This window comes from Excalfactoria chinensis, chromosome 5, assembly GCF_039878825.1.
Source record: "Excalfactoria chinensis isolate bCotChi1 chromosome 5, bCotChi1.hap2, whole genome shotgun sequence".
Classification (NCBI taxonomy): Eukaryota; Metazoa; Chordata; class Aves; order Galliformes; family Phasianidae; genus Excalfactoria; species Excalfactoria chinensis.
In genome coordinates, this window is record NC_092829.1 from 35,673,093 (window position 1) to 35,697,915 (window position 24,823).

At 45.2% G+C, this 24,823-nt stretch overlaps 1 protein-coding gene across 4 annotated transcripts in view; it reads right to left on the minus strand.

The window, feature by feature from the left end:
• Positions 1 to 1,323: 1,323 nt before the first annotated feature.
• Positions 1,324 to 24,823, minus strand: part of PRDM11 (PR/SET domain 11) — a 51,444-nt gene continuing 27,944 nt past the window's right edge. For 2 of the 4 annotated variants that reach the window (XM_072337270.1, XM_072337269.1), the window contains exons 6-8: positions 14,534 to 14,721; positions 10,825 to 11,466; positions 1,324 to 9,967 (exon numbers count right to left, since the gene is read on the minus strand). In XM_072337270.1, the coding sequence (XP_072193371.1) occupies positions 7,803 to 9,967; positions 10,825 to 11,466; positions 14,534 to 14,721 (2,995 nt within the window). In that variant the 3' untranslated portion in view covers positions 1,324 to 7,802. Of the gene's footprint in view, positions 9,968 to 10,824; positions 11,467 to 14,533; positions 14,722 to 17,973; positions 21,104 to 22,841; positions 23,255 to 24,823 lie in introns of those variants that run through there. The other 2 variants (XM_072337271.1, XM_072337272.1) reach the window with 2 other exon arrangements.

Below are 24,823 nucleotides of genomic sequence, written 5' to 3' on the forward strand. Positions count from 1 at the left end.
CAGGACACCAGCAGAGCTGGGGAAGAGCATGCCAGGCGTTAATGCTATGACAACCATCACAGAGGAATTTTTCAATTTCCTTTTCACTCATATTGACATGAGAATCAGTGGTCCTAAAAACGAAGGGCAAACTTAGTCCTAGATCAGATAAATTTGTACAAGCTTCCCTTCCTCACAGTGACTCAGATTGTGCACTTTGCATGAAGGACTCTTGCTTTTAAGTCCTCGGTTTGAAGCTATCAGCAAGGAGGCAGTCACTGCCAACAGCAGTGGTCAGGTGTCCGCAGCACAAAAAAAGGAAGCTAATTACAAATGAGCAATGGATTTTGATTGCTATTGCGCTGTTGACCTGCTGAAAACAAAGCACTGTCCTGTTTTGTATGCTACCGATTGATGAGCAAAGATGAAACTCCAAGGATGAGTTTTCCATCACTGGCTTTGGAGCGCCCAGCAAACCCTGTGCCTACTGAGCTGGATCTAAGCCCTGGCTGCTGCCAGGTTTTGTTGGGTTTACTTACTGCTCAGAAACAGACTTCAGTCACCGCAGTGAAAGCTGCCAGGAAATGGCACATTATCTGTAATTGCTCCATGACTTCAAGGTATCCACTAAAAAAAAACAAAACGTTTATAAATGAACAATAATTTTTGGCTGTTTTCATTTCTGAGTCTGGAAATAGCCCCTTGCTTCCAGTCGCTGTGGCTCTCATTGTTTTTGGCTGAGCTGTGGGGCATTCAGTTCTGAAACCAATGTATAACTGTCCTCCAAAAGCCATTTATTCTCTTGAGTACATGCTTTTACCCAAGGCCCAGCTCTCTCCTCAGCTTGTGAGTCCCCTAAGCCCAAACCTCCTCCAAGGCCAGAATTTGCATGTACTTTCATTTGGGAGCAGCAAATTGCCCAGCACCAATGTGTTGTGAACTGAGCAAACATGAGTGGGCACAGCAAATCACCAGTTTAAATCCTCAAAGCAGAACCAAGCCTTTATCCCATACATAGTTGCTGGAGACCTCACTGCAGTCTTCCAGTACTAGAAGGGAGCTTAGAAGCAGGAGGGGAATAGACATTTCACCTGGATTGACAGTGATAGGACAAGGGAGAATGGCTTCAAACTAAAAGAGGGAAGATTGCCAGCAGGCTAAATAACTTTCCTGTATCACATAACACTGGTTATCCATGGGTATCCATTTATAGGATCAACTGGAAAACTGCAGATCCATCCAGATCTTTAAGTTAACCTCCAATCATGATATAAAGAATTAGCAACCCAACTAGATCAATTTAAATGTTGTTTTTTTTTTGTTGTTGTTTTTTTTTTTGTTTGTTTTTATTAACAATCATTTTACATTACAAGGATAATATGACAAAAGGAAGTTCTCGTGTACATACTATGATATATCAACATAGCTCTATTCGTATCCAGTGTCCTAGGTCCTTTCACACAGGTACTATAAAGCATAGTCTGTAAAGTAATAACATTTTAATGTTCTCCAAAAGAGTGATATTAACATATTAATACATATGTAGTAATAGACTTCTAGATAATTTTCTCTCATTGTGTGTGTGTGTGTATGGTGGGTGAGTGAGAGACAGCTTGAAACAGTTCAGCAGGGCTGTGCTTGGGTGGGGGTACAGAGAGGTCAGGGACAAAACTTTCTGCTTTCTGGAAGCGAGAAACACATCTCGTCAACAGTCGGGTGAGGACCCCACACTGGCAGAAAGCTCTGCAGCCCTCCCATAGCATCTGGGACATTACAGTATTGGAGATGTAATCCCCTACCTGGCACAGCGAGCTTATTTGACGTGAGGTGCAGTGCATCAGAGTCCGTGGCCTGGTGGCAGTGTGCCCGCTTGCCAGGCCTGCACGAGTGTCAGTGGCATTTGGAGGAGGGGGCTGGGGAGAGGAGACCCTCCATGAGGTTGGTAAGGAACGGGGCCGGGAGCTGCCCGCAGCTGAGGCGGGACACGGCTGAGGTGGATTACCAGTTGTGTGGAGGCAAGAAGCCTGGGGGTGTGGAGTTTGGGGGAGCTCGCACAATGCGATACCAGTGTAACCAACGGTCAGGATAACGCCCACCCTCCTCCCAGCAGAAGGTGAAAATGACAACGGAAAGAGCAGTGAGGGGCTGCCAGGCCCCGCCAGTGCCTGCCAGCCCAGCAGCAGCCTGTCTGCAGCAGCCACGTTGCACCCGGGACTCTGAGGAGAGGTGCGTGGACACAGCATGGCTGATGTGCCATGGCCACTTTGCATTGGCTGCTTGGGCTCAGCACAGTACCCTGCCAGCTCTGATCCTGTGACCATCCCTCATGCATAACGTGCTGGCTTTCCTTGCCCTATTCCAGCTCCATCGCTGCGCTTCTGACCGACAGCCACATGCAAAACATGGCACAAACACATGGTTGTTCCGTGCTGTGCTAGCGATGGAGGATGGGAAAAGCAGAGCCACATTTTTGCAGCACGGGTATGCTCAGCTGCCAACCACATCCGTGCAGAGACAGAAAAGTGCATATGAGGGTGGGATATGTGTCTGTCCAGCTGTGAGCACGCTGGACCTTACAAAGGCTTACTGAGAAGACAAGGATACTTGAGCGTGTTCCCACACTGAGACATTCCCATTAGACAATCTTTATCAAGCACTTGGTTAACATGCCAAGAGGGGACCCACTGTCCGAACCGCAGCTAAGCCTCCCCCTGCAGAGTGCTGTACATGTAAATGTAGGCCTCAGTGTATGGCTAAAACCATCCCAAAGTCCAACGTCTTCAGTGTTACATGCCTTGTGCCAGAACACAGGGCCAGCCTTACACAAGGTTGGTTGATTCTATCATCTCTATATTATATCTTTATATCTATTGAAAACATAGAAATATATAAATATATAGGATTTTATTTATAGATATATAAGCGTGTGATTTTATCTTTTGTATGGTGTGTATATGTACTGGGATGTGCGTATATACAATATATAGACGGTATGCATATGTACTGTATACATACACTAGCTTACATGCACACACATCATACATGTCTCCAAGGGAGACAGGAATTGCATAGGCGTTACTGCATTGAATACAATGGCTGGGGGAGCAACGTACCATTTCTCTGCTTTTAAGACCTCTTCTGACAGGGCTGAGAGGGGAATCTGCAAAAGCAGAGCATGTTGCTGCTTATTTGCAAGCCTGTTTTGGTTGTTTTACCCATTGGTCAAACAAACAGCAATACGGATAAGATAAGAAGGAAACGGGACACCGAAGACCCTGCGGGCCACCTGGTTGAGTTTGTGCTATGAGAAAGAGATAGATGGAGCCTCAATCATGACTCAGAATTCCTATCAGCAAAAGCTCAACCGGCACGGGGGACATAGCCAGGGTCAGCGCAAGCCCCAGCACAGAAGACACGTGGGCACCCTGCCCTCTGCCGCTCATCCCGTGGCTCCCGCGTGCTGTTGCTGGTATGGGAAGAGCTTTGGTCTCTTGTTCCGTAAGGATTATCCCTGTTGAGTTCAGTCTTGTGGCCAGAGGGCGCTGACTGCTCCAGCCATCGACAAGCCCTGCAGAAGGACACGTCTGCATGTGCTTCATGGGTTCTGCTTTGCAGCAGGCAGTAAGAGTCAAGGAGCCTGAGCAAGAAGTGGGTAGGGGAAATTGGCAACCCAAAAGCCCACAGGCCAGAAATAAAAGCTCTGGGGTCTGGAGAAGTGCGTATTATTCACAGTCAGATGCCCTAGCTAGGAAGGGGAGGGGAGGAGAAGATAAAGAGTTCATCTGAGAAAAACAAAGCCTTCTCTCTGCTGCTGCAACTGCTCATGAAACTGCGAGCAACACATAACAAAACAGCTTCCCCTCTGTTCAGAGCAGCAGGAAGGCACTGATTAAAGCTGAAGTACCGCGACCTCCCACTTGGGTCGGCCTCTCTCTGCCCTCCAGGTACCCTCCCTGCCTCACAGCCCGGAGCGGGCTGCACACAGAGCACCAAAAGACACCTGCTCTCAGGCAAGGCTGGCCAGGCAGGGCACCGAAAAGCCGAGGGCGCTTTGCATTGTTATTCCTCTCCCCCTCCCGCAGCCTTGCTCGTGCCGGCAGTCACGTTTCCATCCACAGGACTATCCATGTGAGTAATAGCTACAGATCTGAGATAGGCGGATAAACCTGGAGGGAAAGCTTGCAAAGCACCTGTGCTTGTCTAGTACAAAGGCTGCATCTATTTTCTGATGGGGAATGATGGGGAATTGTTTGCATTATTGCTGCTGCACCAGGCTCTCATTTCCCCCCATAACCAATGCAAGGGATCTCTGACCTTTCCTGTTCACAGCTAACTGCAATGTCCAGTCATGGGAAAATGCTCTTCCCATGGACACTGCTGCTCACAATTGCATGCAGAGTTATCACAAAAGAAACAAGTGCTTTCCCTTTTTCAGCTGGCTGCCTGGAGAAAAAGCCACCCACTGCTACTGGGAGTAAGTACCTGGGTGAAAGATGTCACTGATGGGAATGGGATTTGCAAAGCAACCAACAAGGAGAGACAAACAATAGGAATCATTTCTCTACAAGTCCCTGGTGGCTTTTACCTTGCCAATCAAGGCAGGGCACCATTTTCTTCCCAGCAACAAAAAAGCAGAAGTGCTCAAAGGCTGCACACAGGCAGTTCAGGTGGCTCAGCACAAGCACTGGGATGTTGCCCATGCTTACTGAGGTTCTTGGACACTGTTGCCAAGTATCCCCTCCCTCAGGTAGTCCAGGCCATTTGATGGCCTCCATGAAAAAAGCCATGTTCCAAGGAGCTTTCAGTGTCACAAACAGAAAAGCAGATCATTTCCTTTTCTCCCCCACAAAGAGGTACAGAGTTGAGCAAAGAAGTAAATTAAAAAAACAGGGGAGGAGGGAAATTGCCTTGCCAGCCTCCCTAGCACCCAGTGCAGCTTACAGAAAGTCTCTTCTTGTTATTTTTACTCCCTCTGCCCCAGTTTCCCATGCATCTGTGCACACTTGAGCAGGAGCACTTTTCCCCATCTGCCTGTCTCTAAACATCCAAGTTTACCTCGCTCATCTCTGGGCCAGAGGCTCATGAAGCAGCAATTCTTCTACAGGGACTTGCTTTTTGCTTTTTACATCTCCTCAAATCGTATCTAATGGGAGGACCTGCCAGTTCCCTGGCAGGAAACAGCTCTGGCAGATTTAAGGCAGCACCATCAGCAGAGCCACAGACATCTTGTGCACAGAGATCCCTGTGCTGTGACCACACAAAGAGCTGCCTTGCTCACTGTGCCAGAGGGTTTCCAGCTTAACTCTTGCTCCTTTAGATAAATGGGTCAATTTAATCACATATCTTATTGGGAAAGGCAGGAAAAAAATTGTAATTAAAAACAGTTTATACAAATAAAACCATTTTTTGCTCACTAGGTGTTGCATATTGATACCTAGACTTAATGCCCTGGCCTAGCTTGAGACATGCCTGAAGGCTACAAGAGGCAAACCAGGGGCCCTGGCACGTTTGCTCCAACTGTCCCAATGAGCCAGAAATCGGCAGCACGTGTAATCTGAGGTACAGCATGGGGGAAAGTGAGTAAGTGCTACAGATTGCAGCCCACCGGCCTTGCAGGGGCTGCTCTGCCCCTTCTTCAACTGCTATGGGGCCAAGCCAGGGCAGAGGACGGAAGGGTTTGCCCTGTGAGCGCTCTAAGCAGGCTCCACCTTTCCTCCTCTCCACAGGGATAGAGGGGAAGCATTTCCAAAGCTCTGACAAACACCAGCTGAGCTGTGTCCGTGAGTCTGAGAGCTGATGTGGTGTGCAGTGGCTTTGCTGCACAGTGGTATCCACTGTGCAGGTCTACTGAGGGCAAATGGGTTAGTGGGAGGTGAGATCTAGGTAGAAGTGCGTGTTTTCCCGGGGAAGACAGTGTGTGAACCCTGGCAGTGAAAGTGACTCCAAGAGAGATCGGTTCCAAACATGCTACATCTCCATTGAAAACAAATGAAAAAGTTTAAAAAATAAAATAATATTATATATATATATATATTTATATAAATGAAAAGCTATCAACTAGCAGCAATGGTTCTAGAGATATCTTAGCACCAAGACCAAGGGCAGGGGGGTAACAGGAGAAAGGACAGGTTCAGTGTTGCTGATACCACCATCACGTTTCCAAACAACACAGCTTGGCACAAAGCTCATCCCTCTGGGAAGTGAGAACTTGTCAGCTCGGAGACCTTCTGAACAACAGCTTCTCACTCCCATGATGGTCTGGTCAGGTTGGTGCTGTCCATGCCACATCAGCGGGGCAAGGCACTAGCATCTGTGGAGTTTTTGCACCTTGTTAGTTTCTTTCTTTTTCTTTTTTTTTTTTTTTGCCTTTTTTTTTTTTTTTTTTTTTTTGCTTTTCTAACCTGAAGTGATACTGTGTGAACATGTGGAGCTCATTTACTTTAAAAGAATAAAAAGACAAGAACCCCAAGCCCACAGAACAATCTCCTCTGTGATAGAAGGTGCAAGTCCCCTATTCACATTTTGGCTGGACTCTGCATCCCTTCAAGAAAGGAAGAAATATTTCACAGGAAGAAGCAGAGCATCCCTTCTTCCTGCTGTCATCAGTCTGCTGTGCTGTGGAACATGTTACCTTGGTCACAAGAGAATACGTGAACCTTTACAGGACATCATCACATGTTTATAATCCAAGATAATCTTGCATTGATAGCCCCTGCCACCAAACTGCAGCAGGTTTTTCTTTCAGTTATTCCAAACAAAACAAAACAAAACAAAACCCCCACAACAGTCTAGGATTATAAAGACATAGTATAAATAACGTAAATTAGAATATAATTTTTTTTAAGCCTTTGAATCTCTGCCCAGAAATGGCTCTTGACTCATTGGCTGTCTAGCTTCCACAGCAGCCCTGGTTTTGTATGAATAGTTGTGTGTGTGTGTGTGTGTATATATATATATATATATTTATTTCCTACAATATAAAAATATAAATGCAAAAATTTCCCCCTGCCTTCTCTATTTTGCTATTTTATAGTCTGCACATGACATCATGTTATAATATACGTATGATAAACTGGTACTACGGTTATCATAAAAGGAGCTGAAAGCCAAGTATTACTCTACAGCTCAAAAGTAGGGAGAACTGAGAAAGGGGTATCACAGTTTAGTGGAGGCATCTGTTTCTGAATCAGAAAAAAACAAAATCCTGGTCCCAGCCTTTCCAGAATCCCAGAAGTCTCTGTGAGTGTAGAAAGCTCCCACTCCAACAGAGAGAACCAGATGGAGCTGGAAGATCCAGGGACAACATAAACACACAGGATGCTCTGTCGAAAATCAGAAATCTGACGGTCGTCAACAAAAGGTTCAAATGGCTCAATAACTGAACTAAGAAAAGAGAGGCAGAGATTGAAACTGAAAACAACAACAAACACAAAACCCAACCCAACAAACCGACAACACACATATAAAGGAAACTGCCGGGAGGAGAAGGCCGACAAAGACCCGTCATCTAGCTTATAGATTGTTAGGTTTGAACATGTAGAGTATGGCCCCAGCACATGCTTCTAAAGAATGAAATGTTGCCACCTACACTGCAGCTGCCATGGTCGGAGACACCAGTAAATTTCTAAACATTGTCTCAATCTTTAAAATTCTGCTTAGCTTCTATCAGACGCACATCGTCTTAATTTTAAACTTTTCAGTGTGGGTTTTTCCTTAATATATATAATATATATATATATACTTTATATAATATATCAAAGTTTAGAGTATAGATTAAAAAAAAAAAAATTATTCAACAGCTTTCTGATCTGAGGCATTCCTTCCTAAATATCGGGGTAAAACTCAGAGCCATGGTCCACACTCTGCAACATCGGCTTCTGATCAAGAGATGACATCCTGCTCAGCATTTCAGCTGACAGCGCGTAACTATTGCCTGACTTTTCCTCAAACCAACTATCTAGTGCCCGCTTGCAATCAAAGTTGGCAATGGGCGGCCCGTTGACAGCAATCGTCAACAGGTCACTGAGCTGCTCCAGTGTGAGCCGAGAGCGGTTATTTTTGCGCACTCTCTGCAGGGCGTTGCGCCCCTTCTCACAGCAGGCCGATGAGGTGGGAAGGACTTTGAGGATCTGAACTATTTTATTTAAGAGAGGGAATCTCTGTTTGTATTTACAAATGTGACTGAGTAAGTCTTTAAAACCATTTTTGGTATAATAATCCACCTTGAGTTCTCGCCACTCCATCAGCAAACTCCCTTGGGTGTCCATTCCCTCTCTGCAAACCTCTCTGGAAAAAGACGGGACTGTCTCCAGGTGTTCAAATATTTGTACCATATCCTCCTTCCCATAGCTCATGAGCTCATCAGTGCTTCTGGGCCAAGCTGCAAGGTCAAATACCTGACAGGCTTTCACAAATGTCCGGCTACGAGAGTCGAACCTTTGGGCTAGGATCACCTGGGTCTTCTGGCAGATCTTTTCTCTGATTGACTGGAATTTGGCTTCAGCCACCCGTAGGTTTTTCACAGCAATGCCATTAAAGCTTTCACGGAAGTTTTCCTCAAATTCCTGAAGGTACTCCCCTGGTGAGTCTGCTAGCCGACTGATCTCCTGAATAGCTTCCTCTATTTTATCATCCACTTGCGACACAAGAAGGTACTCCCCTTGGAAGACATAGGCAAGACGTGAAAGTACAGCAATCACATCCAGCAGGAAGTAGATAAGTTTAATTGACTGGTAGTCCATCAGGAATTGCAGGAGGGCCAAGGCAATCGCAGAAGCGTCTGCCCTTTGGGTCTGGCCGCTGACATCCTTGAGATGGGCCACAACCTCAAGGTAATCCTTGATGAGAGCGTTGAGCACATTCTGCTCCCCGATGATCCATTTCACTGCTCGAATGTCACCCAAGAACTCAGTCTCCTCACACAGGGTGGAAGCAGTGACCCTCAACTCGCACATGAGTCGGGGAGAGTAACGATAGAAACTGAGCAGCTGTTTCAGATTGTTTTCCAGCTCCTCCAGGCATGGCAGTTCTTTCCCACTGATTGCATCCAAAATCTCCAAATGGGGTCTGTGTACCATAAAGGGCAAGCAGAGAAGCCACGGCAAAGTCTTTCTGATTGTCATGAACAAGTTTGCTCTCAGGCTGGCAGTAATATTAGCACCATCAACACCCAAGCCAATAGTTGGTTTCTCATCCTGCAATCGAATTCCCAGGCTGGAAAAGGCCCTGTCTAATGCTTGGAGGTAACTGTCTGTTGTAGAAAAGCCCAGTTCCTGAAGAGACAGGAATTCAGTTGCTGGAGGCCCATCACTGCTTGTGTACTGCACATACACTGCAACTGTGTCAGCAAGCACATCGTCACTCTGCCCATCCAGAATGATGCTGAGGAAGGGAGACTGTCGGATGCGTTCAACAAGGTCCTCCCGAAGAGCCCGAGCAATATGGTGGATTAAGATTTGGCAGTCTCCTTCATTCATGTATTGATCTACTACCTTGAGTTCACACTTTCTCAATAGTTCTGCCAGAGGCCGAAAGTCATAGTAGGGCCTGCCCTCCAGTGCCAAGTGGTAGGCTGTATTGAAGAGCAAAGTCATATTTCGGCACATCTCTTCTGTCTTCTCTGGGTGCATTCTGAGCTTGTAAAGCTGCAGGCACTTCTTGTGGAGGTTGCTCTGGCTGTGAAGTTTTATTGTGTGTATCTTGAACTGCTTTGAGCCAATGATGAAAGCTGAAGTCCGAGAGGATTGCACTGTGTATTGCCTACAGACATGGCACCACATTTCATTCAGTGTCGGGGAGTACCGCAGAAACCAGAACTTCTTAAGCCACTCTTGCTTAAACCGCCGTATCCTCCGTCCCGTTGCAGAAGACATCTTGGAAGGCTCGTCTGTAGCAGCAATCATTTCATTGGAAACTGATTCATCAGCAGAATCCACCTCCTGGTCATCATCCTCCATGATGGTGGGAACAGAGATGATACTTTCTGAAGCTAGAAAAAAAAAAAAAAAAAAAAAAGAAGAAGGGGAAAAAAAAAAAAGGTATAATAAGGCATTTACCAAGACTCTAAGTTAGAGAAACACCCTACAAGTGATGGTAGAATGCTGCCTGACAAGCTGGCCACACTCTGCCCACAACCACAACAGTCAGAATTTGAGTAACAGCTTTGAAGGAAACATTTATCGATATATCTCCTTATGAACTTAGTCTCCAACATGCCACAACAGACAAAAGTAATGATATTACATCCTGACTATTTGCACAACGCATGGTGTGACCCAAATGTTCCCTTGGTGAAGGCTCCTGCTGCTCAATAGCATGTTCCTGGAAGAAATGAAACATCTTCAGAAAGGGACACATGTTTGTGTTAAGGCAGTGGAGAAAACAGAGTGCCTTCCAATGAGGAACACAGCGGGACATCATTTCATACACAAAGAGCACACATTCCAGTGTTAACCATTGAGTCAATTCAGACTTTCAAGCACTGTTTCCTGGTAGCATGTAAGACACTGTGGATGGGATTCCGCTGAAAAAGAATGCATCAAAGATACAGCAAACAAACTATCTGCAATGGAATGTCTTTTTTATTGGCAGTGCATGATTGATTACAACGGCAACAAATAGAGCAAGTTGTCGTACAGAGTCTTTCCCATACTTCCCAGTCTTCCACAGTGCCCACAACGTCAGCTGTCCCATTCGTTCACAAAACCTGACAATGAACCTTCCATGGAAACACTTGTTCACCTGAATACTCAGAGCAAAATGCTTTAGATGGGTACACCGCACACAGGCATCTCAATACTTTCCTTAGGCAGGGTTTGGAGAAGGCTGATACTTGGCAAGGCTTACCTGTGGGGTCTGAGAACTCTTGGAGCTCAGGTACCTGGGGTGGTAGCACAGGTGGTTCGGGTAATTTCCCAGATCTCAGCATGTCTAACTCGGCCTGTAGCTCTCGGATTTTCTTCTTCAACCGGATGCAATTTGGGCAGAAGGAGGTGGTAGGAATTTCATGGGAGTTGCCTTCTGCAGAAGCCAGTGACAGCTCGGTAGGGCTGTCTGCTTTCAGTGACAGAGGCTCTTCTTCCTCGTCTTCAAGGACTCCCACTTCTTTGGCAGAATTGAAAGAGGAACCATGAGGGAACTTCCATTCCTCTTCACTTCGGTTTCTGCTGAGGTTTAGGGAACCGTGCTGCATGGCATTGCCGCACCTCTCAAAGATCTCTTCAGCCTGGTATTTAGATGTTGCTCTTGTGGAAAGCGGTGTACTTGTTGCTAACTGTTTCTCTTCAAATTTAGCAGACTCCAAAGAAGCCTCCAGGACATCTTTGAAGATGAGGTCAATCTTTTTTTTCTTTGTTTGGGGGTGGGTTTCCCCCTCATCATAGCTGCGCTTGTAGGGGCTCTTCCCTTGCTTCAAGTGGAGTGGACCCCTTGTGTCTTCTTGATTATCTGCATTCTTTTCTGACTTTTCCTTCTGTAACTTTTTGTCTCCTAGAAAGGAAAATGAGGGGTGGGGATTATCACCAGGAACCGACCAGCATCTTTCAATCTAAAACTCAAATGAACAAAAGAGAACAAAAAGGCAGACTGAATCCCCGCAGATCTGTAGGTTGCGTTACAAGCCAGGGAATTGAAACAGTGGAAACCGAGGCTCACAAGAGAAACAGCCCTACTAATGGGCATGTCTGCAAAAACAGAGACAGTCCTGGGTAGCCACAGCAGAATAGGACCCACACACTTTAAAGAGAAGAGAAACTATAGGCAGCTTGTTTAACCTAGTGATATAACCAATCTGCGCTGGAAGGAGCCTACACAGTAATCACTAATCACAGTGGAACCTAACACCCAGAGCCCAGTGCCATTTTGGCTGGTTGGAAGACCTGTGCCTGTTTTGACTTGGTAAAAGGTATCAAATGTACAGCAGTGCAGCAAGAGATTCAGACTGTTTCACGAGAACCCCAGCATCAGTGCATGCCACAGCACAAAGATTGCAAACCATATTACTCTCCTTCAGTTTGGAGGCTGCTCCAGAAATGCAAAGGCAAAGGAGTAAAAATAACTTGCATGTTTAAATCCCAAGGTATACAATGCCAACTGAGCTACAATGGGTGTATGCCTTCCAAGGATGGGGTATCTAGCTTGTGCCAGCAAAGTCTAGGAGCATGGCCATTCAGTGATTAAAAAATAATAATAAAAGCAACCTCATACAAATTATTAATTGCTTAAAATAAAGGGAATAGCCATATTTCCTTACCTGGAAATTCAAAAGACGATAGGTTTGGCTCAATTTCCATCATTCTTCTATCTTGTAAATAACTTCAAGCATTGATGGCTTCCCAAACAAGACGCTGCTTTATGCTGTTTTTGCTTTTGTATGCTTTTAAAGAATATTCATGCTTTCATAAGAGTTACGGAGCAAAAGCTACCACTCCCCTCTAAGAAGAGCAATTCTAAGAATGCAGAAAAGATGCAAGACTCAAAACAGTTAGAGTAAGGCACCGTAAAAAGGGCTGGCCTGGATGGCAGGGGTATGTACTAGTTTTTGACGCCAGCTGGGACCCCCAACCGCTTCTTGTGTGAATTTGTAACAACAGATCTGGTTTGCAACACGTCCTGTTGGAGATTTTCTATGGGCAGAGCTTTGAGTCTCTGTCCTAATATTTCCCCTATTATGGACTGTAACAACTACTGGAAAGGATTTAGAGAATGGATCCTTCTTCTTTTTCTGTGATTTCTTCCCCTAGCCAACCTAATGATTTGACCCTACGAGAAAGCTAGAAAACACACAACAATCCCTTGTATTACACTTCTCAACTCCATTAATGAGGTGGCTCAGAATCTACTAACAGAAACAGAACCTGGGGACCATGCTACTTTTTTTTTTTTTTTAAGTTAGCAAAGCTTTAAAAAAGCTTCACTTAACAGGCTCACCTGCAGGGAATTTAGAGTCTTTTAAACAGAAAGCAGACATACATATTTTTATGCCTATCTCTGATCACCTCCAAGTGCCTTCCTGGCTGTGGCTACAATGCTTCTCCAGCCTAGCACGTCATGCTCATTTTAAAGAACACCTCTGTGCTCCTTTAGCAAATGCAGCCCAGAGCATAGCTGGCTGCAAGATAAGCCCATGGAGATGTCAGAGGTTTCCAAGAAGGTCTCTTCAGCCACTTGGGCTTCCACTTGAGCGTGTGGAAGAATATGGTGGGTCCTCAGGGGCCCAGAGGCAGATACTCGTAGCAGCTGAACAGACTGTGAGTTATCACTTCAGTTCACACAAACCACAGCACTATGACAAACTGACTAAAGGCAAATGCGGTATGACAGAATACTTGCTTCTGGCTCTGGTGCCCCTCTAGACCACGGCTGCAACACAGCTTCTCTTAGGACACAGCCAGTCTTCTGCATTACTTTCAGACAGTATTAAGTCACCTGGATAGCTAACATCTGCATGGGATGCATACCTAACCACTTGGTGATTTATAAGATGATTAACACGAAAACACGCACTCACACCAGTGTTAATTCAGATGTGGGAATTGCCCAAGAACAGCCATCAAGACGTAGCGCTGCAAGTGCATAAGAACTCCAAGGTGATGGAGGACAACCAGCTTTTTCCGGACAACTCGTCCACCCCATACTTAACGAGGAGACACCTTTTACCAAGTCAAGGCAGCAACAGCAGCAGAGTAATAATATACATGGGAATCTTAATTAGAAAGTTATATTTAGTGTGGCTGCCCCTCTGAGGCCCTGGTGCTCTGTGGCAACGCCTGGAAAGAAATGCCCTTAATTAACTACAGGTCTCAGCATTGTACAGATGAACAGATGCATTAAGAATTTTTGCCTTCCTCTAAAGCTTCCTGTGTTGCTCACATTACATTGACCTAAAGGACCTCTGGGTTTGTTCCAGCATGACTATTGCTAAGATAAGATAATGATTTTCATCCAGGGAAGAATCAAACTGACAAGTACAAAGCCTCCTGTACTTCGTACAAGCACTCTAAGGTTGTGAGACTAAGGAGTCTCTAGCTGATGTCACGCTGATCCCGCATTATCTTTCTGAAGAAAGAGGAGATAAATTAAGCCAGGAAAATGAACATACAAACATACCAAGGAAATCTCTCTTACGTATACACACAAAACCAGACAGAGTTTCCTCACAAGAGCCAGAGAAAGCATCATGGTCAAAGAAAAACCCAGTGCCATGAGATCATCAGGTTGGCAATTCTCAGGTCACAGAGCCTTGTGATGGAGGAGCTCTGTGCTCTCTGGGCACTGTATCAGGCTCTAGCAGCACAAAGACGATACAACACAACACGATACAACACAACACGACACAACATAAATAATTATTTCATGATCTCCAAGATAGTGTTAACATCATTCTTGTACCCCCATACATTGCAGAACTGGAGGCTCTTGCCAAGACATGAGCTGCTTGTAGAAATGCAAGTCTCCTTGCACAGGCTGGGCATCACCTATTTCACCCACTACACTTGGTGCAATGAGGGTGATGGACAATAGAGACTGTGGAGAGGGCAGAAAGAGAGGGACTCACCTGTTGTGAGATTTCTGTTGATGGTCTCCTGGGACATACTATGCAGCCGCTTCATGTAATCCTCACTGTACCAGACCCGCAACTTCTCCCCAGGCTGGATGTCACGACAGGCACGGAAGTAAATCCTCTCACTGTGCTGGAAGGCCATCAGGTTCTGCTCCCTCTCCTCCCGGGATATGATCACGTACCTGAGGGTAGGGTGACAAGGCAGGCATGAAGCACAAACTTCTCTCCTACAGCCCCACTTGCAGTGGGATGATAACCACGATGACACCAGAATGACCTGAAGAAAGAGGCATTGACACAGCCAGACTGGAAAGCATGAAGTTAAAGTAATGGTGTGCAAATTGCCAGAGGTACACGACAACAAGCATGGACACCCAGGGAACACTAAACCAATGAGTCCATTTCTGCTGGGAAAGGGACTACAACAACGTACATCCAACCTGAAGGAGTATCTCTGCCAGCCACAGAGGTACAGTTTCTCAGTGGCAGAAGCTTCTTTGCCTAGTGATAAAAGCAAGGACTTCTGGATTCTCCACCATCACTTCACATCCCAGGCCTCCCTTGTTCTCGGGGACATCCTGAATATGGCAGGATTTTGCCAGTATCTTCCCTGTGCATCATCTTCCTTTCTAGGAGAGTCCATATTTCCTTGCTTCTCTCCTCTTGGACAAGCAAAACTGAGATACTCAGGAGAGAGATACACATTCAGTGTGCACAGTGTGTCACTGGTAGTCCAAAAGGAGATGAAGGAAGTGTCAGTACTGGAAGGTTTTGCACTTGGACATTCAGCCCTGCAAGTCTAGAGAAACCCTAACTGCCTAAAACACAACACTGCACTGTGGGATCTCCCAGCAGTGCTGACAAAAAGATCTCTTTCTGAGCATGGGATTTGTTTTCCTGATTTATATCAGCAAAGTTTCAGCACAACAGAAACAACAATTCACCACTCCAAGTTTTCTTCTGTGCACCTTGTTAAGACAAACATCTACAAGCAGGACCATATTATTCACCCTTTCACTCCTTGTTTTCTTGTCAGCAGAAATGAAAAGGCTTGGTAATAATGGCTTCACCTGCTGCCACACACAGGCTGATAACAATTGCTTGGGACTAGAAGACCTCAGAGCAGATCTGACTGGTTCACAGCTGAAAACAGCTTACTCTCTTATGCCACTTGCCTCATTTATTTAGCACTTCCAGCTGCGGTGACACTAATGGAGGTGAGCACCATGCTGCTACTAGTTCTTGCCCAAAAAATTGCTTATGGCTCATGATTATTTCTCTGGCTTAAGGAAACTGTCAATTTCTCCTCAAATGCTTTCTCCTTTTCTGGCCATGAGAGTGCACGGATAAAGGCACTAGCCCTTGTGCATCAGATCACACTAACTCACACGTAAGGTCACAAGCTCACTCAAACTTCCCACAAAACACAGAAAACACACTGGCAATGTGTCAGACTGCCCACAGTTCCAGCAGTTCCAGTTTTAATGCTAAGCAACTGTGCATGTGCCTGCAATCAGCTATATTTTTCCCATGTTTGTTACCAGGATGCTCTGCAATCTTCAGCAGCTATTTAAGCAGCCAGCTCAGACATTGCCAAAATAGGCCAAACACTGACTTTTATTAACACCTTTGTTTTTTAATCACAAAACCAAAGAAACTTTAGCCCTCCTGTTTGTACATCTGAGAAGGAATTGGAGCAGTGTGCTGGGAAGGAGGCTCTATGATGGTGCTCAGCTGCTGAGCCAGGCTAACACTTCTGCCATTATTCATTGCTCTGCTAAAGCTGTGCTGGGCATTCAGATGGCCATACCACAGCACCTTTGAGATGCGGCCATTTGCCAACATCAGTCTGATGCTCTGCAGCACAGGTGATCCTCAAAGATGCGCCCCCCAGTACCAGCAAAATGCCACACTGCTTTCTAGTGACAGCCAAGGAGAGACCTTGCAGCTGTTCCACATCCCTCTGCTGCCCATGCCCTGCAGTCCCCACTGCCTGCTAGCAGCACATCACCCACCCATGTGCTCCAACCTCCTGCCTGATGGCCACCGGCACTTGGAAACCTCACCAGGAAAGAGCCCTTAGCTGACAGCTGCAGAATAATCTGGCCTTTACTGCATTTCTTCAGTGCTGCTGGCAGATAGGAACTGGCTTTGAGAAAGAAAGGTTTGTATCTGCAATGCTTTCCTGAGGTAATGTGAGTGCGGATGAGATCATCCACATAAAAGAACAATTTTCCAGCCAACGCTACCCAGCCCTGACTTGTTAGCCCTACAGGCACAAATTACACAGGTTAGGAAGGATTGTGACAAATCTATATGCCACTTGTCAGGCTAATGTGCTGTACAGGGCTGCTGTACATCATGGGTTTGAGGTGGGAGCATTCTTTTGGCCATAGGGAGCCATCTAAAACCCAGAGCCTGCTCAGCAAGACAGGGACATGAACTGCTTCCTGAGGAGAGCCCTGGCCCAAAGCTCATAGCACAGAGGCAAGAAGCCACCTTGGTTCAGACATCTGAGAGAAACATGGCACCTCCAGGACAGAGAATGTCATAAGAGCCCCCAACCCCTGCAGAAACCAGATGGGACCGCTGCTGGGGCAGGCCCTGCCACCCGGAGCTGCCAACAGGTCATTTTGTCTATCCTGAGGCACAGACCTCCCAGTACTGGGATGGACCAAGCTCACATCAAGGCTTGAGAGCAACACGGACTCTATCCAGGCTGCTCAGGACAGGACATGTGACAGTTCTGGTACCAAAGGAGAGCAGCTATAAGCTCCTGCTTGCTGCTGCAAGTCTTGGACCAACCCCATGGTTCCTTGCTCTGCAGGACCACTCTTCCTGCAGCCTCTCCAGCTCATCATTCTTTTCTAAACCACAGCTCTCTCAGGAAATCAATTTACCAAATTTTGGGTTAGTCCAGCAAGCACACTTTAAAAAAAAAAACAACTATCCAAGTGTTTTCTAGCTGACAGAGTATGTTTTCCCCCAGCCTCAGCAGCCAGGAGAGATGGTGAGGAGCAAAGGGAGACACCCACAGCCAGGGGCTCAGGCTTCTAACCCTCTCCCCAGGATTTGCAGTATGCCTTCCCTTTCCCTCTGCTGACATCCTGCCAGCACAGAATACCACAAGGAAAAGGCCACAGGCCTTTCCAAAATGGATGTGGGAAGCATCTCTGCAATGGGAGGTGCTGCAGAAATACTGCTTGAGGCCTATGGAGCACCATCACACCACACCCACCTTGGCCTTCTGATGCTGAGGACTCCTGAGGAGATTCATCAGCTGTGACGGGTACAATCCAGAGCGACTTGATGCATATTCAGACAAAAATTTGCTGAGAGAAACAAACGACTCAATGGCAGCTCTGTTAAAAGTGTTATATATTTATTGTAATCTTAACAAAAATACTTTGAGAATTTTTTAGCATGGACAAGACATGAGGATAGTGGGTTGAGCACAGTAGTTTGCTTTGGTACGAGCACTTACTTCAACAGCCAGTTAACATGCTTTGTGCAACAGTAAGTATCCTTAGCAAGCCAGTACAGAAAAGCCACTCCACTGAGGGGTCTACACCAGACAGGCAAGAAATCCCCAGATCTAGGCCAATTTACAACAGGAAACTGTGGGAGAACAATCTACAATCCCCCCCTCTGGGGGGCTGTACTGACAACTGCAGTTCCTGTGCCAAGACAACACATTCTCTCTCTAAAGCCTTTTGCACAGGCAAACTGATGGCAGCAATGATACCAACAACATTCCTAACTCCCCAAGAGCTCAGCACTGCAGGGAACCTCCTCCTCTGCTGACCTGAGGGTTCCTGCAAGGAACTTCCCCCGCACCCTCAGAAAACATCAAAGGAGCTAATCGTATCAAGTATATCCATGGGATAACATCATAAGGGACCAAATATTATAAAAATATAAAATATTATCTCTGATATATAGCAGCAGCACTGTAATGACTCAGAAAGCCTTTAAAACATATCACCATTTTTCACTTCTCTGTGATTCATATTATGAGATCCACTTCTAGCATTTTCCCAAACATTCCCTTTAAGAGACCATGTTCGCAGAATACAAACAGTACAAGAGAAGTAAAAGGATGTCCTCACAGGAAGGTAAGCACTACAAGGAGCTTCCTCTGTATGAAACCAAAGTGGGCCACTCTTCAGAAGAAAGGAGGGTTCTCTCTTTACTAGAGCTCTACTTCCTTGAAGAGGGGCCTTTTACCACACCACTAGATTTCTTGAGTTAGAACTACAGAACAACTAAAAAGAAAAAAAGGCAAAGCACATCAGGAATGTCTGACACAGGAGACATACAGTTGCCAGAGAAGCAAGTGCACTATGCTTTCAAAGGACAGGCCAAACAGATTGATGAAGAAGATCCTCCAAGAACACATATGACATCCTTCTCCTACTCTGTGCTGCCTACGTTCAATTCCTACTGAAATTTATACAGCTTTTTGGTCAAGCCTATAGCTCACATGTGCAACGACACTGGGCACTCACACTGATTTAAATAGTTTTCTGCAACCCATCTGTACCCACAATGGGACAGCCCAGAGTGGTGTGCTAATTGCATGTAGGTACCACCTCAATGCTCTTCCCTGCTGGGGCATGACATGATAATGACCCAGACATATTCAGAGATGGGGCAGCACAGTAGGTGCAGATGTGCAAATCAAGCAGAGAACAGTCATGCTGTAAAAAGAGCTGCCAAATACATTACCTCCACCTGAGGCGACATTATTAAAGCCTACTTTCAGAATTGGGATTGTACATGGAAACATCATACAGGACTAAAGAACTAAAATGTTTTAACTGTTCTTTCTTGTATGGGAGTAGGAAGCAGTACTAAGCCAACATGTTCAAGATCTTAAACTATATAGCTTGGAATTTAGATGTAAACTTTTCACAACAGGAGACTACAGCACAGATTCCATCCCAAGTAATACTAAGCAAGTCCAAGTACTGAAGTTAACAGAGTTACAGTGACACAAACAAACTGTTCTCAAGGGCAGAAGCCCTGTCTCTTCCCTTATTTCTAGGCAGTCTCTTAGATATTACGGAGGGAGAGGTGGTTCAAAACTGAAGATTACGACACGAAAGAAAATAATACGATATAATTGTGTTTAAGAGCCATCACATATAAAATAATCTTATTTTAACTTCAGTTGTGAAAGGAGATGTAAGTTTCACATAGACTGAAGGAGAAAAAGATTAAACTCTTATTTAAATGCATGTGGTACTACAGCATGCAGGCACATACCAGATCAGCCCTTCTCAGCAGTCTAATGCCATGAAGAGCTTGGATCTCCTCTCCTGTCATTCTGATGGCAGAAAGATCTTGCTGCATTGTGCTTGCTTCCCTTCCTTGCATATACTCTGCTTTTACATACCTTTTCCCAAACCTATGCCTAAGAGTCACAGTAAGCCCTGAATTGCCCATTATTGCTGAGCACAAGATAAAAATAATGAGCAAGAAATCTTTAGAGCTGTAAAGGATGCATCTATTAGTTAAGACTCCACACTGTGCATATGGTAATTTGCAGGAAGATGATGGGAAGGCAGTAGTAGGGTCAATCTGTAGGTTGATAACAAAGCGAGTTCTCTAGGACACTGTCTCAGTAAATAATGATTTGCAGGCACAAAAAGAGATAATGATTCCTACTGCATCTCTTAGCTTATAAAGCACTTAAAGCATGGGGAAAATAGTTAAATCTTCTCGTTTCTATGAATAGGAAGATGCCCTACATCCCAAGCTCTGTAAGGTCTGAGATTCCTCTTTGTCAGTGCAGAGGGAAAGCCATACAACTCAGCTGCTGTAATTCACAGTGCTTTGTTAGACGTTAGCAGAGGGACAGATGGGTTGGGTTTGGCTGCTAACCTTCCCCACATACTCTGAATATACTTGGAGAGGCCACGTGAGCATGCAGCAGCTCTGGACAGTGCAACCTTCTTTACTTTATATAGGCAGACTAAATATTGTGTTTTCTCTTTCGTGATCTGGTAGTCCGTACAGGAGTGGTCTGTTTTGGAGGCAGTTGGTTAGACTCTGCACTGGGCTCAGGGGGTGGTTTTGAGCAAGCTGCTTGCAGAAGAGACCCCCATGTGACACTTGGGCTCTGTGTCCTATGAAAACTCTGGACCCCATCACGGATTTCTGATAGGATCTGGCACATTTGGCCAACCTGGCTGGTGAGGTCGGTCATCTTCTGACCAATGACATGCATGCTTTCTGCCATGTCCCTTTGAATAGCCACCAGCTCCTGGCAGAACTGCCTGAACAGGTCTGTTTGTTGCAGGTGGGAATGAAGAAGCTGGCGATCAAAGCTGGAGAGAGGCGGGCTCCTTGTCTGGGGACGTGGGGATCTGCAGGATGAGGAGGTGCACGGTGAGGGATGGTGCAGTTCCTGCCTTTGGCTGATAGCTTCTGAGTGCTCCGATGAGGAAGAGGTGTGGAGGAAGGAGGGCCTGGAGAGATGACTGATTTCTACACTGGCCCTCTGCAGCGATGAGGAGTGGTGCTCCTGAGAAGTTCCTGGCATCTCCTCCTCTTCATCAGCTTAAACAAAAGAGGAATCAGGAATCATTAATGTGAAATCCCTCACAACTCTGACTTCTGTTTCAAGATATCACAAAAAACATGAAAAAAGCCTTCCCCCACCCCTGCAGCCTGTAGCTTGTGGTAACTCAACATGCACTTGCTGCAATGTTAGCAGCTGGTTAACAAGCCTCATTACAGAGGCCTGAAGAGCAGGTGAACTCAGCCAACAGAAGGAATCCAAGCTGCCATGGTATCCTGCAAATAATGTTACTCATTACTAGAAGATAAGTCAATTTCAGACAGTAGCAATGACTCACTTTCCCCAAAACCACAACTAGCTAGAACACTCCAATTTTTTGGAGGGACAGAGGTTCTTGGCCATTAGTCCAGCTCCAAAACATCCCTGACACATTTTGTTCCTTATGCAGAATCGCTGCACTCATACTATTTATGTCCTCATCACCAAGAAAGACATTGACACAGAACTCACTGCTCACAAAGTCTGTACTGCGAGGTGACTATGTGGCTTGCCACCACTGAGCAAGGTAACCAGATAGGCAGGCATAGAAGAAAAACAAAAACCAAAGCAAAATATCACTGAAAATTTCTTATTAGACTGATAAATATCTAGTGATTTGTCAGTTTGTGTGAGCAACCATGCCAAGCATAAGATGACATTTCTCTTGTTACAACTGCACTCTACCTGCGTGCTCAAGGTGTATTAATTTTACCTCTGAAATAAAGCAACTATTCCAAAATAAATGTAAAGAATGACCAAGTACCACTTGTCACTACTTGAAAGATTTTTCTCCTTGCATTCCTACTAACATTGTTACATCAGATATAAGATTTTGTCCTTACATTCCTACTAATATTGTTATGTCAGATATAAGTTAAGATCTAATGTGGTAGGACAGTGCCATCCTTCAAATATTAGTTTCCTTATTTCCAACAAGCTATCACTTCCTTCTCTCCTGTGTATCCCTAAAAGCTCACAGACCAAGAAGTTCCACGTCCAGACAAGGAAAACATAAGTATGCATCTGGGGAAAGACTCAAAAACCAGTTTGTGGTTCAACACTGGAAGGTGTCCAAGAGTTGTGGTACAGGAAGATTAACTTAGAAAGCAGGGACAGTAGTTACTTAAAAGAAATGTTGAGAAGGGAGCCACTATCATCTACTTTTTCCAGCTGTACTTGCACTGAGCCTTCAGACTGCTAGCAAGAAACCATTATTGGCCTGGCTTCATAGCACAACTGTTGAGGATCACTGAGCTAGCCCCCAGGAGCCCTCCTGAAAGACAGTCACCATGCAGTGATCCACTAGTGGCAGGCAAGGGCTCACAGCTTGAGAGCATTGCTATTTTAATGTGGTACATGCAAGATGAAGAAATCCTAATCCTTCACAAATAGTCTTTCACAGACTGGAGGCAGTTGTTCTTCATCTACTGTTGTTCTCTGACTTGTAGGATTAGTTCAGGCTTATGATTTGTTAAGAAAGTGGAATCCGGTATCTACCCTTGGAAGACAGAATGGAAAAGGACTAGATAATGAGATAAAGATGATCTCAACTTTCCTTCAATCCATCTCATCACCCCATAATCACCAGAGAAGGCAAGATTGCCTTGAAACAAAACACTGCAGCACGACCTGGCTTAACGGGCAACCCAGCACCTCACAAAACAGACAGTGTTCTTCCAGCATCAAACTGAGATAGGCAAGCATAAGACAAAGAGGTGTTAAGGCAGTAATACTTACAGCTTGTTGACGGGCTGTCAACCACATCCAGATCTGCTCTCTGGAAGCTGTGCACATGGTGTGATGAATGCAGCGTTGACTCAATAGCTCTCTCATGGGCGGTCAGTACGATGGCCGAGGGCCGCTCCTTGCAGCTGGGGCTAGAAAGGGATCTCTGCATGAATGCCAGTTTGTCCTTGGTCCTTCTCTTCATGTCGTCCCATCTGTGTTTAATGTCTTTTACCGACCTGGGGACCTGGCTGACTGCTGTGATCTGTCTGGCTATGTCTTCCCAGATCTTGTCCCTGTCAGCGTGAGACAGACGCACTGTCTGCCTCCCAAACAGCATGGCTTCATTTCGGGTCACCTCAGTGACCAGAATGTCCAGTTCTTCCTTGGAAAACTTGGGCTTCCTCTTTCGTTCAGCCATGTTCCTTGAGTTGAACATCCCACAAAGCACAATTGGATAAAAGGAAATCAGCACAAAGCATCCCCCTCCATCCAACAACTTGACCAGTGTTGCACTTGGGCAGAGGAGTTTGGTGGGATCGAGCTTCCCCCCCACCTGTAACAACCTCAGTTTCCTCTCAATTGTACCACAAAAAGGTAGCCACTTTGTTTTTAAGAAGCAACTTTCAAGCTTAAAAAAAAAACCAAACAACAAAAAACAAATACCAAGCGAGACCAGTGTGAAAGAGCCTTTCTAGCTTTACAGTTATAATGCAATTTTACACTAAGCCTGATGCTGTAGCATGAGGATTTCAGTACTGCTTCATTATAAGTTACTGCAGTTTGTGTACAGAAAAAAGAAAAAAAAAAAGCAAGAAGACTTTCGATTGAATTCACGAATTAGCTGCTAAGGTGACACTGCTTGAAAACAGGCTCCTGAGGAAATGTAAAGGTTTGAAACGCACCTTACTGTTCTGCCTGGCAGAACACACAAGGCAAACTTACATCTCTCTCTCTATTAAAACTGATAGAATCTCATGCAGAGGCTACACTAAATTAGATTTTTTTTTTTTTTTTTCCCCAGGGTAGAGAGATCTTAAGCAGTTCCATGGGCAATTTCTGTCCTTTGTTCTTCCTAAGGAAAAGACTCTTCTTCAGCACCGGGTTCTGAGCTTCCAACATTTGTCTGCTTCAGAGTGACCTTCTATATTACCAGAAATGGTTGCCATTTGCTATTGTTCTCAAAAGGAATGAGGACACCCACTTGCTTTTCTTGGCCAGGCTTTGCTGTCATTGCTGCTGACAGGAGCCCATGCCTAGCTTCTACTGCTTTAAGAGAACAATGTGTAGCCTAAGGCCATTGAGAAGAAAAAAAAAACAAAAAAAAACCAAAGTTTTAGTCCTAAATATTACTTTTCCTTGGGGTCAGGAAGGGGGAAGAGCAGATCTACTCCCTATGGAAGGAAAACAGACCACGTGAATATGTTGTTCTATATATAAACAAAATGGGATTACAGACAGAGGAGTAAACCATGGCTTGGGCAATGAAAACCTGTGTATAAATAAGCAATGCAGCACTGGAGAGATCAGGCAGCCACAGACAAGCTGGGCCATGGAGAAATCCTAACACCTTGATCTGAATACCAGCAAAGCAAAATAAGAGGTCAAAATGTGCTTTAGAAGGACTGTTTTTTTTCATATCTTCAAACAGTTAAAAGCAAGTACAACTTCTTTTTATGAGGTCAACTTTTTCAGTGTTCATGTGATACAGTTCTGGGAATTTTGAAAGGAAGAGTTTTAAAATGAAATCTGTGTCAGCACGGACTTCTGGTTGAGAACACAACAAATTTGAGGTAGAACACTTCAGTGTTAACAAAAATCACTCCCAAAAGTTGGTACTACAAACCTAGAAAACTAATGTTGAGAAAGGATACTAAAAAGTAACATGGTAGGAAGAAAACATCTTAATAGTTTGGACACCTAACAACCTTAGCACTGCTCTGAAGCATCACTGTGAGACGGAATATCTATCAGCTTCCCCATATGCTTTCTCT